We start from the raw sequence: 17,642 nt of genomic DNA, 5'->3' as shown, positions 1-17,642 counted from the left end.
AAATGTTAGTTGCATAAATCTGTATTTACATAGTTTACTTGCAAAACTCGATATTTTCAAATTTTTCTAACTTTCCTAGCAAACACAATAACTTTCTAAGAAAATAAAAATTTCGAATATTTTACTTAACAAGGCATTTATCTATCACAAAAAATTGACATTTATTAAATCTAAGGTTTTTTGTAAACTTTGCCGGTCTTTTGCAAATAACTCAGTTTGACTAATACGGTAAATATAAAGTTTTGCACTTTGATCTAATAAGACCTTTCGGGCACAACAGTTCTACGCACTTAGTACCAAATTATTTTAGTTCTTCCTGGCAAACTGAAGGTAAAATTATATTTTGCCATTAATCAATTGCTTAAAGAATTAATATTGAGAATTTCTACCTGCTTTTTAGTACACTTTCCAGATATATTATGGAACGTATTAAGTTTCTGACTAGATCTTGGGAAATCGCTTCCCACTCTTCACATAACACAGCTTTCAGTTCCTTAGCTGTCGCTGGCGCTGTATTGGGTGAGTGAACTCTGCATTTTAGCTCATACCATAATTTCTGGATGGATTTCATGTACGAACTTAATGAAGGCCAGTCCAATGTCGTTATACTGGTATCAGCCAGGTAACCGTGTTGTGTGTCATCGAGCGTTATCATGCATTAGCATGCTTCCATTACTGGTGTAGCCGACGTAAATAACAACATAGTCTTATATCTGAAATGTATCGGTCCGCTGTAAAAATCCCTTCTCGATTACCACAGGGAACCAACACCAGTTCTGGTTTTCCGTCAAAAAAGATACCACCCCAAAACATACACGAATCATCTCCATAACTTACCTTTGGATACTGAACAATTAGGCAAATCACGAGTCTCATGTGGAAGCATCATCTTCTGTCATTGCTATAAATGGACATGCGGCTCCCATGTATAAAATCCTACTGTATTAGCGACGGTTTCAATTAACGGGTTCTCGAGCCAACTAAAGCCGAGTTTGTATCTGAAGAATATTCAATTAGAGCCCTGTATTATCTTTTGAGTTAATCTGGCCGTCTGAAATCTTCATCTAATTGTTCTTCATCTGGCTGACAGTGTCAGCCTCGTACCTCTCTCAATACTTATTGAGTTTTAATTACTACCCTTGAGACAGAACATTAAGTCATATGAGTTATTGTCCGTATGAGTCATACTCAAGCGACGGTCCTCAGAGTATTGCCCTATTTCCTATAGCAACAATGGAATTAACTAAACCGTGCTATCTGTACTCATCGAATATTTATGAGTTAGGGTTAACTAGTTTCTTGTTAACTTTTTAGGTCAGATTTTCCTTGGTGGTAGAATACTGAACGATTCAGACCTTAAGGTTCTAGAAGACCAGGAATTAAAAGAACAACCCAAACCAGTCTACATTAAAGGTAAAAGATTCCAAGCAGGACCACAAATGATGCAGCTCTCGCTTGATGGCAAAAGACTTTATATAACATCCAGCGTGCTTTCTCCTTGGGACAAACAGTTCTATCCCCAAGTTATAAAAGAGGGTACAAAGATGGTAAAGATTGATATTGACCACGAAAACGGCGGTATGAAGCTTGATGAGAACTTCCTGGTTGATTTTGGTGAAGGACCCGATGGACCACTTTTGGCACACGAACCTAGGTAAATATATTATTTTTAACATACACACACGAACCTAGGTAAATATATTATTTTTAACATAATTTATGCAACTGAACATAAATGTAATTGAAATTATATATTTCTAAATAATAATTTTTACATGGACGTTGTCTGCATTGCTTATGGAAGAGTGTGTTATGTACCTAAGTATTAAATATAAATTACCATATAGACGCATATAGTTAAACATAAACAAAAATGTTTTCAACCAATTTCTGATCTAAAATCTTCAAAACTATAAGATGCACAAGTAATAATATTTCATTAAGTTCAATATAAATATATATATATATATATATATATATATATATATATATATATATATATATATATATATATATATATATATATTTATATTGAACTTAATGAAATATATATATATATATATATATATATATATATATATATATATATATATATTGTGGCTAAACACCCCACACGGGGTTACGCCGCTTAAGCTCTCTAGATCTATGTTACGGGGTAGATCAGTCCTCATTTTCTTTATTTAATTTTTCCTGTTATTTTTCTCCACTGTTTCCTATCTCTGGTTTTTTCTCTCCATTGTCGTACGCCCGCCCTGTTGAGATCATTTTTTACTTCTTGTCGCCATGTAGATCTTGGTCTTCCACGTCTTCTTTTACCAGCTGGTATCCATTTCAATATTGAAAATATTTTAAAATATTTTATAAATATTGTCGTAGATGGTCCTGATCTCCATATGTGTCCTAGCCATTTTGCCCTTTGCTGTTTTATTTTACAAACTACTTATATCCTCTTTAATTTCATTTAGTAGTTCATGATTCGTTCTTTGTCTATATTGATTTTCATTAATTTTTTTTTGGTCCTAATTAGTATTTTCCTTTCTAGTATTCTAAGGTATTCCTCTTGTTTTTTTGTCATGCTAAGGGTTTCGGCAGCATACATCATAGTCGGTCGAATTACTTTCTAACAAAAGTCAAGAACCAAGAAATATGAAATCCCCCATTTTCTAACCAAACCAGAAGTCCCCTTGACAAGTACTGACAACTGATAACCCCATCCGTAGTATCTAGAGCCCCGTGATAGTAATCATAACCTGCCGATATGATATATTTCATCTTTTTTTATATATATACTTGTAATTAATACATTTAGTAGTCATTAAAACGCACTGGAGCTCTTTTGGGAATGGTTTGAATGCAGTAGTGCAGAACTTTTTAGAGCGGTAGTCAACAGAGTCCGCATAGCAATGATGATTTCCAACCTTCGATAGCAGATGGAACTTAAAGAAGAAGAAGGAGGGAGCTCTTTTGAGTCTAGCGCTAGTTCTATTTTCAGCATTCATCTGGGACGTTGAAGGTTCATGTACTCCATGAATCCGATTCCCAAATGAGGAGTTCAATGAGCGATCATTATGTGCAAAATCAGCATTCTTTTTAATTTCAGCTTTAATTAGGGATAACTGTTTCGCCTTACCACTTCTTCATTTTCTTTCTGCACTAAATAAGATCTGGGTGCTTCATCTACTCTTTCCAAGTTTTACTTAGTCTCCATTCTCTACCCTCTCTGACACCTACATTCTCTCCTGGCGTTTTCCCTTCTTTCCTTGGTGTTTCTATCATAATAATTTTTATATTCGTTTCTTTTTGCCTCTAGTTTCTCCCACTCTTCCTTTAAGATTATATCTTTGTGCTTTTTATTTGATGGTAGCTTCAATCTAAGAACACTGTTAGTCACTTATTGTGCCTGTGTTGCATCTGTTCCATTGATATTCCAGGAGTGGCATATCTAAAACATTACACTTTCTAAGCATGTTTTTCCAATTTGCAGCCTTTAGCAAACTACTGACAATGCCAAGAATTAGAAGGCAAGTTACCCGATATGAATTCGTAGGGTATTCTGTGTGTCGAAAAAATTTTCTTTAATTCCTTGATGATTGCCTGAGAAGTTTTTAAATTAATTTTCACTATATCGAGCCATTTAGAAAAATAATCGATCAGAACTAGATATGACTGTCCGCCATAATCTAATATATTACTACCATTTCAAAAGGCGATTGAGGCAATTTTTAAGTAATAATAGTTCTTTAGCACTGTGACTTTTAAATATTTCACACTTGCTACAATTTCTTACCCAGTCTTTTATACTTTTGTTCATTTGTGGCCAATGTAATATCCGTCTTCCCTTCTGTTGAGTTTTCTGAATGCCAAAATGACTCGAACGCAATAATCTTAGCATGCTCTCTCTCAATGTTTTTGGGACTAAAACCCTGTCTTTATAAAATATTAGTCCATCAAGTAAATATAGTTCTTTTCTTATATAATAATAATACCTAATTGAATCGCTCACTCCTGTTAAGGTTTTGGGACACCCCTGTATACATAATTTATTTACTAGATTCAGATTCTCATCAACTCCTTTTCAATTTAACTCATATTCGACTCTGCCGTCATTAGCGCCCTAGATGCAAATACTACGGGTCTGTTATTCTGTAAAAGACAGCACCCTAAACCAGTACTACTACTGTCAGTCTGTATCACGGTTAGTAACTTCTTATTGAAATTGGCAAACACATTACTCGAACATAATTACTTCTTTTATTTTATTTAGTGCATCAGAATGTGTATAAGCCCATACCCATGCATTCCCTTTTTTTAAGAATTCTCTTACGAGCGTGGAAATTTGTGGAATTTTGTTTGGAATGAATTATATCCCTGCTGAACTTTACTTCCAATTGATTCAATTTTCACCTTCTCCAAGCTTTTCTGAACATCTTTTATTTGGGCTTGGGATTCTTCATGCATTTTACATATTTCAATAGCTTTGGTCAGATCTAAATTAATTGTTTTATTGCTGTGTTGTGCATCCTTACTATTAGTGCCTAATACTATTCTATCTTTGTTTTCTATAAAGAAAACAAAGTCCTACGACTTTGGGAGGGCTAAAACAAAAAGTAAAAAGACACAAAATTGTTTTTAGCTTCATGGTAGCACTAGTTACAAACTAAAAGGACAAATGAACTTTCTCTCGTTTTTCGCCTTGTTAGCCTTCCAGTTATGTGGGTGTATAGTCTGTTTTCGTGCCTAGTTTTTATTAACAGGCATAGGAAAAACATCCATCCAAGTGACAACATAGAAATTATATAAGCGTCCATTAAAGTTTTGGTTCGAATGAAGCCCTTTTATTGGCTGGCGTGAGTGTAGCCATGTTTGATGCTGAGCTTGTGTGGATGTAACCAAGTTTGTTTCAAACCAAATTTTTTTAAAAAAGAACTTTTTTAAAAGAACTCCGGACTAAGCTAAATTTAATCCCAAACTGCTTCTTTAGGTAATAGGCAGCCTTGAAATAAAAATGTTGTCATCAAAAAGTCAATTTCTAAAAATTGTAGATGTAGCTATTTTTGATACTGTACCCCTAATAAATTTTAACATTTGACATTTTAATATAAATTAGAGGACTTACGAGTATCTATTTAAAATAAAACACTTTCCTAGTAGACTAAACGAACGGCAAAGATATCTCAAAATTTTATAAAATTGGACTGAAATAATCTAATTTGAAATAATCAAATAAACTAAAATTTTTTATATTCGTAATGTAATATTGATTTTCCCGAGTTTTTATTGATAATTGAAAAATAAATAACATATTTTTTTAGGTATCCTGGTGGAGACTGCACTTCAGATATTTGGTTGGCGTCCAAATGAAATCACAATTAAATAGAAGAGATGATTGATATATATTTTTAATGATTAGATGAATATATGATATATTTTTAATGATTATACTTAAAGGATTTTCGAGTTTGTAATATTTGTTTAAAAAAATTCTTTTACTTGAAGCTATTTCAATAAAATGAGATTAAGCTATCATCATGTGTGTAAATGTTTGACCATTTAAGTATTATCAAATGGAATAAATTTGAAATATATCAAGAAAGATTTAGACAAGGATACAATAATACGATATACCAAATATACCCAATGAGAAAAGTAATATTCATCCCACTTCCCAAAAAAGCCAACCCTAGGAAATGTGAACACCGAATAATTAGTTTGATTAGCCGTGTAGTTAAAGTTCTCCGTACTATAATTCACTCGCAAATATACACCAAATTATAAGAACGCCGAAGAAATCATTAAAAGTGTCAACAAAGAAAGAGGATACAGAATGGGAAATAATGAAGTAAAAGTACTCTGTTATGCCGACGACGCAATATTGATAGCTTAAGATGAAGATAGTCTATAACGACTAATCCATAGATTTAACATAAGAGCAAAAGAATTTAATATAAAAATCTCAACTCAAAAAACTAAAACAATAGTAATCAACAAAGAAACAATTAGCAATGATATAAAATAGAAATGGATGGCATCAGTATTAAACAAGTCATCATCATAAGTGGCTCGACAATCCGTTCTGGATCTTGACCTGCTCACAAAGAAGTCGCTACTCCTGTCAATTCCTGGCAACAGAAGATGTAGGGCATCTTCTGACCCTTAGACTCTGTAGGTCTTCTTCCACATCATCAATCCATCTCCTTCGTGGTCGTCCTCTACTTCTTGTGCCCTCTGGTTTTGAAAATGTTAATCTCTTCGTGCACTTTAACGAATTTTACAATATCTGGATCGGTGTATAACTGATATAGTTCAAAGTTGTATCTTCGACGCCATAGTCCATTTTTATTTACGGCCCCAAAAATTTTTCTAAGAATTTTTCTCTCAAAAATACCAAGAAGTCTTTTATCATTTTGAGATAAGGTCCACGTTTCAGCCCTATATATTAAAACCGGTCTTATTAAGGTCGTGTATATTGAGCTTTAGACCATGAACAATTCTGTTTGATATTGCTACGCGTCTTTTTATTTCATCGCTTGTCGTGTTTGTTGTGTTTACTAGCGATCCAAGATATGTGAATTCTTTGACTTATTCAAAAGTATGATTGTTAATTTAAATCCTCTGTTGGATATTTCGGGGGTTTTTAGAAACCAATATATATTTGGTTCTTTCCTCGTTTACCAGAAGTCCTAATTCACTTTCCGCGTCCGCAAGCCTTGTAAAACACTGCATACTTCTGCCCACCATAACTATATCGCCAGCGAATGAGAAGATTTGCGTAGATCTATTACAAATAATTCCATTCATTCTAATATTTAATTGTCTGATTGCCTTTTCCAAGGCAATATTAAAAAAGAGACACGCTAGCGCGTCCCCTTGTCTTAGACCGTTAGTGTTAAAGAACGTAGAGTTTTCTCCTTCAATTCTAACGCATGAGCTTAAGTTTTGCATTGTAAGTTGGGTCACCTTAACTAACTTAGGCAAGTTCCCAAAGTCTATCATTGCATTATATAATGCAGTTCTTTTCACACTGTCATAGGCTGCTTTGAAGTCGACGAAGAGATGGTGTGTATCTATGTTATATTCTAGTGACTTTTCTAGAATCTGCCTATGTGCTTGAATTTGATGTATAGTTGACTTTCCAGCAGTAAATCCGCATTGATATTGACCAACAATATCCCTTGTAACATGTTTAATTTTTTTAAACAATACATTGCCGAAGATTTTATACGCAGATGCTAACAGAGTAATGCCTCTATAGTTCTTACACTCCAGTTGATCACCCTTTTTATGCAACGGACATATTATCCGTTGCCCTTTAGCCACTCTTCTAGTACCAATTCATTCTGCCATATAAGTACTATTAGGTGATGGATCGCTGCAAAAAGTTGATCACCATCTTTTTTTATACATTTCCGAACAGATTTTATCGATTCCTGGGGATTTATTCTATTTGCGTTTTAGGATGGCATTTGACATTTCTTCTCTTATTGGGTCTTCACTCTGTAGTTGACGTTGTAGATTTTTTTGATTGTCTATTTATTAAACAAGTAATGAAAATAACATACCTTGAAAGTACACTGTCCAGCTATGGAGACCTGGACAAAGAAGTGAGACTATCAGGATGCCTTAATAACACTATATGGCAAAACTGACATATTAACACTGAGATGAAGTCAAGAATTTATAAAGCCAGTGTAAGACCAATAATGACATATGCATCAGAGACAAAATCTGATACAGCCATAACACCAAGAGTACTGTAAAGGGCAGAGATGAGATTACTGAGAAGAATTACAGGATATAAGCTGAGACATCGAAAGATGAGTAACGATTTTAAAAGAAAATGTTACGTACCTATAGTGTGTAAACGAGTGGATACTAAATAGAAAAAATAATGTAATAACCACATAAGCAGAATGGGGGACACCCACGTGGTCAAAATTACAAAAGATAGATCACCTATCGTTAGAAGTGCAAGTTTTGCACGGCCGACCGTGCAAAAGATAGAATGACAACTTCCATAGAGGTATCAATCCACCAATTAACAAGCAGAGTTGCTTAAAAAGAAGATGAAGACGAAGAAGAAACTAGCAGAAAAGAAAAAGAACAAGAGACTTTATAATATGACAAATCTGAGAATTTTAAAAGATTTGATATTGCTATCAAGCCATATGAACGAACTGGATGAAATGGTTAGTGAGTTACAAAGTGTAACGCAGAAGGTACGAATAAAAATGAACACTCAAACACAAAAATAATTTCAAACTACGAAGATGTAATGTAAATAGATGACCAACGCTAGAGCTTCGTAGGCAGCTATTAACCCTTAATTACACTTATACCATAACTCTAAATAAAAGAATGCCAATAAATATCATTTTAGACATATCCATGGCTAACGACTCTTCAAAGTTGAATGTCCCATATTCCTGCAGAATTTATCATGCAATGAACCTACTTAACTGAAAGCAATATCCACCCTTATATCAATACAAGAACATATCTTCATTTTCACCTTGGATTATAAAAATTCCAATAGTCAATTGCAGTCTATTACAATTCCAAAAGAATAGCACTAACTCCAATTCCGATTTCATAGTATACTATACAGACGCGTCTAAAATTGAAAATGGACTCAGAGTGGCAATAATTAACAGCACAGAGATTCTCAAACATAGAATTCCAGATACTGCAATTATTTTAACAGGAGAACTCTATGCAATTTACCAAGCGATACTACACGCAAATGTAAATAAGATGAACAAAATATTAATTTTGACAGATTTTATGTCATCACTACAAATAATCAGAAAAATATACACGCAGCATCCATTAACTTTACTAATAAAGGAAGAACTAAATAAATTGCATACTAAAGATACAGCCATCAAGTTTTTCAGGGTCTCAGTATTCCCATCCATATCACCCAATCCGTAAGTATGGATCTAAAAAGGTATTTCATAAAGTATCTGTTCGAGAACTGGAACAATAAATGGAAATCCACACCATCAAACCTTCGGGAGATAAAAAATAAATTGGACCATGGCAACCACCAGACGTATCCAGACGAAAGCAGATAATTATTTCTCGTTTACGACTTGGACATACCAAGTTTTCTCACGAACGTTTGTTCAAGAAAGAAGAACGCTCAATTTGTGATGAGTGCAGGTCACCCCTTACGGTAAAACATGTGCTAGTGGAAAAGTGGGAAAAGTGCAATCGTCACAGAATTAAGTACCATTTACCAAACAATCTTAAAAACATTTTAAATTCAAAAACACTTTTGTTTTTAAAAGACTTTAATTTACTAAGCAAAGTGTAATTAACCATTACCGTTCCGCTAAGCTTATTAGGTTGAAGCGGGTTTTTTGTAAATAAAAAAAGTGTAAATAGGTGACTGAAAAGAAAATGTGAGAATAGTCAAAAAAAAAAAATACGTGAGGAGGTAAAATGCAAACAGTCTTAAGTCACACAAAAATCAAAGTTGAGTTAGATGTGCCAATGCATTGTTCTGTTGTAGCCAAAGTGGTTTATTCTATCTAATTGATGCAAAAAAATTATTTCTAATGATAACAGCATGTTAAAAACCACCTATAGGGTAGAGTGAGGTTAACTGGACATCTTTTGAAAAAAAAAATTATATTTACTTAGTGTCTGGTTCAAAATAAGCCAATATTTATCCTGTTTCGTTGTTATTTGACTAACCATTTAAAACGGTTTTTGAAGTTTAATAAATATCTAAAGGAATAAGGGGATGATTTTCGTAATAATCTGCAATTTTGACCAGTTAACCTACCTAGTAGGTTAACTGAAACATGGAAGCGGGCTAACTGAACAGTATGATATACCAAAAAAAAAATGAGTAAAGAAAATAGGGAATTTTCTTAACAACTCTTTATTGAACTAATATAAAGTAAAGTCAAATTCATTAAGGTCTATGTTAAAAGAAATCATTTTACCAAACCTGGCACTGCTACTTTTTATCGGCAGAGGCAGTTTGTAAATAATATCATCAATAGGAACAAAACCGGGGTCGCCTTCTAAGAAATATCGTGTTTGGTTATGGCGTTCCATAAAACTAACATCATAGCCGTTTAAAAAATTGTCATCAATGTGAGCCACATAATGCCTACAGGTTGCATTAGTCTTGCCATAAACTTTTGCAATAGCATAGTCCCCTTTTGAAACTTTGGGTGGATTGGATTCTACATCGTCAAAATCTTCTGGTGAATCGAAACTTTCTTGGTAACTGACACTTTCGTTACTGGAAGATGTGCTTTCTCTAAATACACGTTTTTTTTACAACTTGTGTCTTAGTTTGATTTATTTTTATTTTTTTATTGACCTTTTCTTCTCGAATCCTAGCTTCTTTTTCTAAATTTTCTTTGACAGGTGTGTCCGTTAGTATTAAAGATTTGCGTTTTTTACGTCTAACTTTAGATTTGCGTTGCTTGGCTTTTGGGTGAGAGCGAATCTGTTCGGGAGTTATAATTGTTGACATTGGGGTTTGACAAAGTGGCCTCTTTAATGTCAATCCCGACTGAGACTGTTGAGATTTCGTTTCTGCATCCACTGGATGTTCTTGAATTTGATGAAGACGAACATTTTTTTCAATAATTATCGGAGATATTTGAATTTGTAATGTTTGAGAGTTTTCTTCTGATGTTCCTATTTGACCACTGTTGGACGAAGTCTGTTGTCCGTTCTCTGGATTTGGCCTATCTGTTACATATGATGACAAATAGTCATCATCAGAAAATATTTGATCATTAAACGGCTCTATGCCAGTAGCTCTAAATCCACTGCATATATTTTTTGGTGTGAAAGCTTGAAGGAAAGCTTCTCCTGCTAGATTTGCAACATCATAAATGGTGATAGTCTTTCCCGAATTATTCACCATCCACCTGTCACAAGCGGCACCATAAAATTTTTTTAACGAGGCAAACACAGCCACATCTAGCGGCTGCAGCTTGTGACTGCAGTGAGGAGGTAACGTTAAAAGGATTATTCCATTTTCCTTCGCAAAATCTAGTGCCGTTATGCTTAAGTGACTTTCATGATTGTCGATAATCATTAGTTTTGGGTGTTCCTTTGACGGTCTTTCATGTTGAGCAAAATGTTGCAAAACAGGCAAAAAGAGTTCACTTCTCATCCACCCAGATGGTGTTGCGGCACCTTTGCTTCCAGTAGGGGCTCCGTGAAGCATGTTATCCTTAAAATGCACGCGTGGAAATATAAAGTAGGGTGGCACATACCTTCCAGTGGCGCCAATAATTGCCACCAAGGTAACAAGGACCCCTCTTTCGGCAGAAGTCATTTGCCCCACGCTTCTTTTGCCTGTTGCGGCCAATACTTTTGGTGGTTTGTGCACCGTCGTTACACCTGTCTCATCTAGATTATAGACATCATTGGCATGTAACTTATATCTATTTTTAAGCTCTCTCAGATTTTTGAAAAATGCTTGTACATTTTCTTTATTAAAGCTGGTCGCCCTACTAAGGCTAGTTTGTTCAGGGGTTCTTAATGATAATCTGTGTCTTCCCATAAAATTAAACATCCACTCCCTTCCTGCCATTCCATCCCGAATCCAACTCTCCTTTATAGTTTTGTTGTTAGCTACAGCAAATTCATATGCCAACCTTCGACCTTGTTTGGCTGACAATCCATAATAAATGTTGCAAGCTTCTTGTAAATATTTTTTAAGAAGCAGTTCTTCGTCTTGAGAAAATACCATTAGGTGTTCATTACTTGGGCGAAAATTAACCGTCCCCAAATCATGGTCGCGGCACTTGTCTACATAACGTTTTAGTGCAATTCTCGGAAGACCAAACTGGATAGCTACGTTTCTTACCGAACGACTATTTTCTAAGACTTCTTTGCAAGCCTGTTTTAATGTTTCTGAACTGTAGGACCTATTGTTTGTCGTTCGTATTCTTTTCCTTGGCATTTTCTGAAACAAAAAAAATTATAAAGTAATAATAAATAGAAACCAGTAAAAATATTAAGACAAGGCGCTTAAATGATATTTGCTGAGCCAATTTCTTTATTGTTGACTTGGAACCAATACATTTAGACGTGACGCCCACATGAATGATTTACAATTAAATGTATTATTTCAGGTGACCCATAAACCAATTTTAAAAGCAGTTTATCTGCGTACCGCCATATAGTAGGTTAACTGGACATATGTTCATCTAACCTCACACGGTGAGTGTTCAATTAACCCAACTAGGTAATAAAAATTATAAATAATAATAATTCTAAGAACAACGCCAAATATACTAACTTCAAATAGTGGAATAGATGGCTCATACTTACCTCAAAAACTGTGTACAAAATAACTGGCTAAATTATATTTTAATCTGCTTAAAAATAAGAATTTTCACAGAGCGAAAAATTTACTTGCATCCAATAAAAACCATGTTGACTTCACTGACAATTCCCTGTAGGTTATATAGAAATCTTTAGTGGCCACAAGTAGTGGCTGTTAGAGTTTGCTTTAAACTACATGTGCACGGCTCTGATTCTCTCTAACAGATGGCAGGTACGTTGAAGTGTTCAGTTAACCTACCTGTCTGTTCAGTTAACCTCACTCTACCCTACATGCAAAACAACTTATTTCCACTGTACGTGACTGTACTGCTCCATGCAAACCAGCTTATTTCCAACCAACCAATAGAAGCGTTGCAACTGTCACTCAACTGACCCAGTGAGTTTTGAAAATTTAAGGTTATGTAAGGGTTTTGTATTAAAAGTTTTTGTGACTACTGTTTAGATTGTCAACGTATTTAGCAACAATTAGTAATTACGTTAGTATTTAAAGGAGAATGAATTATGCAGATGGAAGTGTAAGTGTTGGTGAACGAAATAAGGGGACTAGAAAGAGAAGAGTTACATGAGGAAAAAGGAAAAGTAAAAAAATTATCAGGTATGCAGCTCCTAAAAGCCCTAGTTTTTGTACAGTGTAAGCACAACAATAAACGTTTCACGTTCGTAAAAATAAAGCCTAATTACCTCAAAGCTTTCAAAGAAGAGTTTTTTAAAATTACAGACAAGAAAAGACAAGACAATATAACTGCCAGTTTGATTCATACAACAAAAATGAAAAAAATAGGCTTAGGCCGGTACACAAAAACAAAAAGAGAAAACTTGGCCTTGAGCGAAAGTACCTACTCAATACAATACTTTTTCCAACTGTCTCTGATGCTAAAACTTCTGTATGTTTAAAATTTTTCGCACTGTTATTAGTGTTGGAGAAACTAGAATAAAAAACATAGCCAAAAAAGTGCATTTTGTGTTTGCTGTTGAAGACAAAAGAGGAGGTGGCATTACCAAAAATAAGAAGTATCTGAAGAAAGAAAGTGTTAAGTGTACATAAAAAAGCTCAGAGGAACTGAATCACATTACAGCAGAAAGAAGTCCAAACGATTGTATCTGAGTAGTGATTTAAGTATTAGTAAAGTAAGTAATATGTATAATGATCAGTGTGAAGACGAGTTAAAAGTGAAATGCAACATGTTTAGGAGGATACATGTTTAGAAGGCACCTCCGATACTTGCAGTACGTGCTGCCTTCTTAAAGAACAATTTAAAAGTGCACCTGCATGGTCTGCTAAACAGGCGCAGCTAATGGTTGAAAAGCGGATTCATTCAAGAAGAGCAGAGGCATTTCCCCCTTCTGTTAGCCTTTGTTTTGATCTTCAACAAATTCAGCCACTACCGAAAAGTCCAATTAAAGAAGCTTATTACGCGAGCCAAATTGTGTTTTATAACTTTTGTATTAAGTACTGATCTATAAAACTCAAAACTCCATGTTCTATACTTGAACAGAGGAGCAGACAGAAAAAAGCAGTGTGGAAATATCATCTTTAACTCTCTTTAACTATTTGATAGAAGTTGATTTTCAGGGCTGTTCTGTAATAAGGTTGTTTATCGATCGTTGTGTTTCTCAAAATAGAAATACTTTTGTCCTGAGCACACTGATTCGTTTTTTGGAAATACACAAAACATCAATCCAAAAGATTTTATTGTATTTCAATGTACGCTTTCATAGTTTTTTACCCACCTACCGTATTTTTTGGACAGTAGAAAAGCAGTTGCGAAAAAACCCATAATTTTAATTAAATAGGAATACCATGACATCTACAGTAGTATAGGCAAGATAAAAGTACTAGGAGAAGATTGGCCACTACTTGATACTAAGAAGCTAAGTGAATACTATAAGGACATCCAATCAATTAGTGAACTGAAGAGAATTGAAATACGCTACCAGACACAAGAAGAAATTAAACACCTCCGAATTAAGGGAACAGGAAAGTCTTAGAAAAAGATTGTGTTAGTAAGAGGCTTAAAAAACTATAAGTATGAAGGAGAAGAGTCTTTTGTATTGTTGAGAAAGAAAGGGAAAAATAATCTAAGACAAGTGAGACTGGAAGAACTACCACTTCATCATGTGTTAACTAAAGATGTTTGACTTTTGAAAAAAATGTTTGACAAGGACTGGCCTACTTCTGATCCACGCCTTGGTTGGTACAAGAGTTTGATTTTGGATGAACACATTACAGCAGCTGCTGGTGAGGAGCTGGAAGAAATGTGTGACTGCCTCGACGATGAACGCTGTAACTTGCATATTTAAAAAACTGTTTGTTGCATTAACTACCCATTGTGACAATGTTTGTCACTTAGGTAATGCCTATATTATTATTTTATAAAAATAAAAGTTTATTCAGAAAACTATTATTCCTTTACTTTATTGCTTTATTACTTCATTTACATGTAAATCAGCTTATGTGCACAACATTTTACATGCGAAATGACTTATTTCCGCGAAGTTCGTACAAAAGGTCTTATTTCCAAAACAAAATCAATTTTTATAAATTTTTTAGCTACCCTAAGTGAAATGAGTATTTTAATCGCATGTTTGGAACCAATACTATTGTATAACATTGATTAGAACTCGTTATCCTTTTTCAGAACAAAGCTACAAGTTTTTCGCCCTCCCTGAAAAATTAATTATTTGTGACTTAAGCTTGTTTGCATTTTACCTCCTCACGTATATTAAGTTCAAAAACTAACCCCAGAAGAGCAACGACAATTTGGCGAAACCAAACGAAGAATACATATTGCATCGACAGCATTCGACAAGTAATGTCTTTAGAATCCCTTTTACACAGCAATAAAAAATTTTTACACAATGCGTCCTCCCACTGTGATATATAAATATATAAAAACTAAAAGTAACCAAAAAGAAAAATGAAAAAGTTATGTGCTCTGAATAAAACAAACATATAAATTGGCAATAAGACAAGAGTTCAAGATGTAATAAGTCGCATAGCTAGAGATGCAACCAATCATCATCATCATCATTCTCGGCATATTCTACCGATTATGATGCAGCCTCCCTTACATAGTCATTCTTCATTTCTGCCGACGATTGTCTAAAATTCGCTTTTCTGTGCCATGTTGTACCGGATTGTTTCCTTATGTCATAGTCCCATCTTAAATTTGGACGTCTTGTTGGTCTCTTGACGCCTCTTGGGTACTACAGTGTAATTCTAGTGGACCACGTGTTGTCAGTTCTTCTCGTAAATGTCCCACTCACTGCCATTTTAAAAATTTAATTCTATGGATTACATCAATGACTTTGGTTTTCTGTCTGATCCATTCTATTCTTTTTCGATCTCTCTTTGTTATACCTAGCATGCAGTGACTTTGAGTTTCAATATTATTTCTTTCTTTGGTGTCATGATTGGTAGTATACCGATTTGAATATAACTGCATTTCTACCAAAAGATGCCCAAGCCAGTTTCATTCTTGTGTTGATTTCTGGAAGTAAGGAGCCAGATTTATGTATTAATTGTCCTAGGTATACATACTGGTCTACTGTCTCAAGTGCAATGTTGTTTGTTATTACATCTTGGACATCCACTAGCTCGCTGTACATGGTTTTTGTTCATTGCTTCATTGCTAGCTGCATTTAGGTCGCTTGTAAATTCTTATAGTTCTGCAGGATTATTAGCAATCAGAACGATGTCGTCTGCAGATCATAGATAGCTGAGTTATTCTCCATCAATGGATATTCCTTTGTTCTGCTAGTTTATTTTGCTAAATATATTTTCTAGAATTGTAGTGAAGAGCTTTGATGGTATTGCGTCTCCTTGTCCAACGCCTCTAGTAGTGGGAAATTCTGGAGTGTTTTCACAAATTTTTACCTTGACTTTTGCTTGTCTGTATATATTTGCTAAAGTTTCTATGTACGGTTTGTCAATGCCTTGGTTGGTCAAATCTTCTATTACTACCTTGGAATATAGAGAATCGAAAGCCTTCTCGAAATGCTAGCGGTATTTCATATTCTTTAGCTCTACTCATTAGTTCTCGAAGCGTATGAATATGATCCATGCTACTGAATCCACTTCTGAAGCCAGCTTGCTTTCTCGGGTGTGTTGATGATTTTGGTGAATATCTTGTATAATGGTTGGTAGTAGGTAGACTTATAGGTCTGTAGTTTTTGATATCCTGTCTGGTACCTTTCTTATGAATGAGAATTATGTTTGCTGTATTCCACTGCTCTGGTATGCATCTCCATCTTAGGCAGTTCGTAAATATGCCTGCTAAGATTTTACATGTTTTATTGCAAGCGTATTTAAGCAGTTCCACTGTTATACCATCTATTCCAGCTGCTTTACCGCTTTTCATTTTTGTAATTGTCGATTTTACTTCTTCCGTAAGAACTTCTGGTACATCTTCTTGATTACTGATTACTTTTTCTAGTGTGTCAGGGGCTTTGTAGAGTTCCTGTAGAATTTAGCCACGAGTTGTATTATTTGCAACCAATATGATGGAATATATTGGAGGAGTGTAATACTTGAAGAAGAATAGGTAAAGAGAAGGAAGTTGAACTAACAATTAAAGAAAGAAAGCTACAGTATCTCGGACATGTGATGCGGGGCGAGAAGTATGGAATCCTGCGAGTCATAATGCAACGAAAGATAGATGGCAGAAGAAGCATCGGAAGAAGACGAATTTCATGGCTCAAGAACCTGAGAGAATGGTTTGGATGCAGCCCAAAACAACTTTTTAGAGCTACTGCATCAAAAATTAAAATAGCTATGATGACTGCCAACCTCCGTAGCGGAGATGGTACCTGAAGAAGAAGAATACTTGAAAAGACCTTGGTAATATATGTATCCATGAATGTAGTACTTAAGAGGCCGAAAAAAAGGAGTGTTGACGATGTTATCATCGTTATTTTTTCTCTTATTAATATGTGGAATTGGCTTCATCAATTCTATTTTCTCATATGTTTTTATTTCGAGTCATGTCTTGCCCTCACAACTTAATCTATTTTTATCATTTTTATACCGATTAGTGCTGCAACTAGCCTTATTATAACATACTCATTATTACCATAAGGTTTTGTTGGAGGTATTTTGTAAGTGTTTATAGTATTGGGGGTGTATAGGCCAAGCTACAAAAGCTCTGTATAAAGAAAATAAAAAAGTGTCCATTAAAATGGGAACAAGAATCATAGGAGACTTCATCACAACAAAAGAGCTCCTGCAGGGTTGTTCCACATCTCCAACCCTATTCAAAATATACTTGGAGAGAAAGCCTTGACTACATGGAAAAGAAAATGCGAAGGCATGGGAG

The 17,642-nt window shown here is 34.6% G+C and overlaps 1 protein-coding gene across 1 annotated transcript in view; it reads left to right on the top strand.

Annotated features, from left to right (window-relative positions):
* The window catches only part of LOC140437074 (methanethiol oxidase), a 31,167-nt gene extending 25,643 nt beyond the window's left edge, over positions 1–5,524 (top strand). Inside the window, exons 8-9 of the mRNA XM_072526329.1 lie at positions 1,315–1,654; positions 5,313–5,524. Coding sequence (XP_072382430.1) covers positions 1,315–1,654; positions 5,313–5,361 — 389 coding nt within the window. The 3' untranslated portion in view covers positions 5,362–5,524. The remainder of the gene's footprint in view (positions 1–1,314; positions 1,655–5,312) is intronic.
* Positions 5,525–17,642: the final 12,118 nt, after the last annotated feature.

Source organism: Diabrotica undecimpunctata, chromosome 3 (assembly GCF_040954645.1).
Source record: "Diabrotica undecimpunctata isolate CICGRU chromosome 3, icDiaUnde3, whole genome shotgun sequence".
In the NCBI taxonomy this organism is placed as follows: Eukaryota; Metazoa; Arthropoda; class Insecta; order Coleoptera; family Chrysomelidae; genus Diabrotica; species Diabrotica undecimpunctata.
Note: the sequence above shows the minus strand (reverse complement) of the source record. Positions and strands in the feature narration are given on the sequence as shown.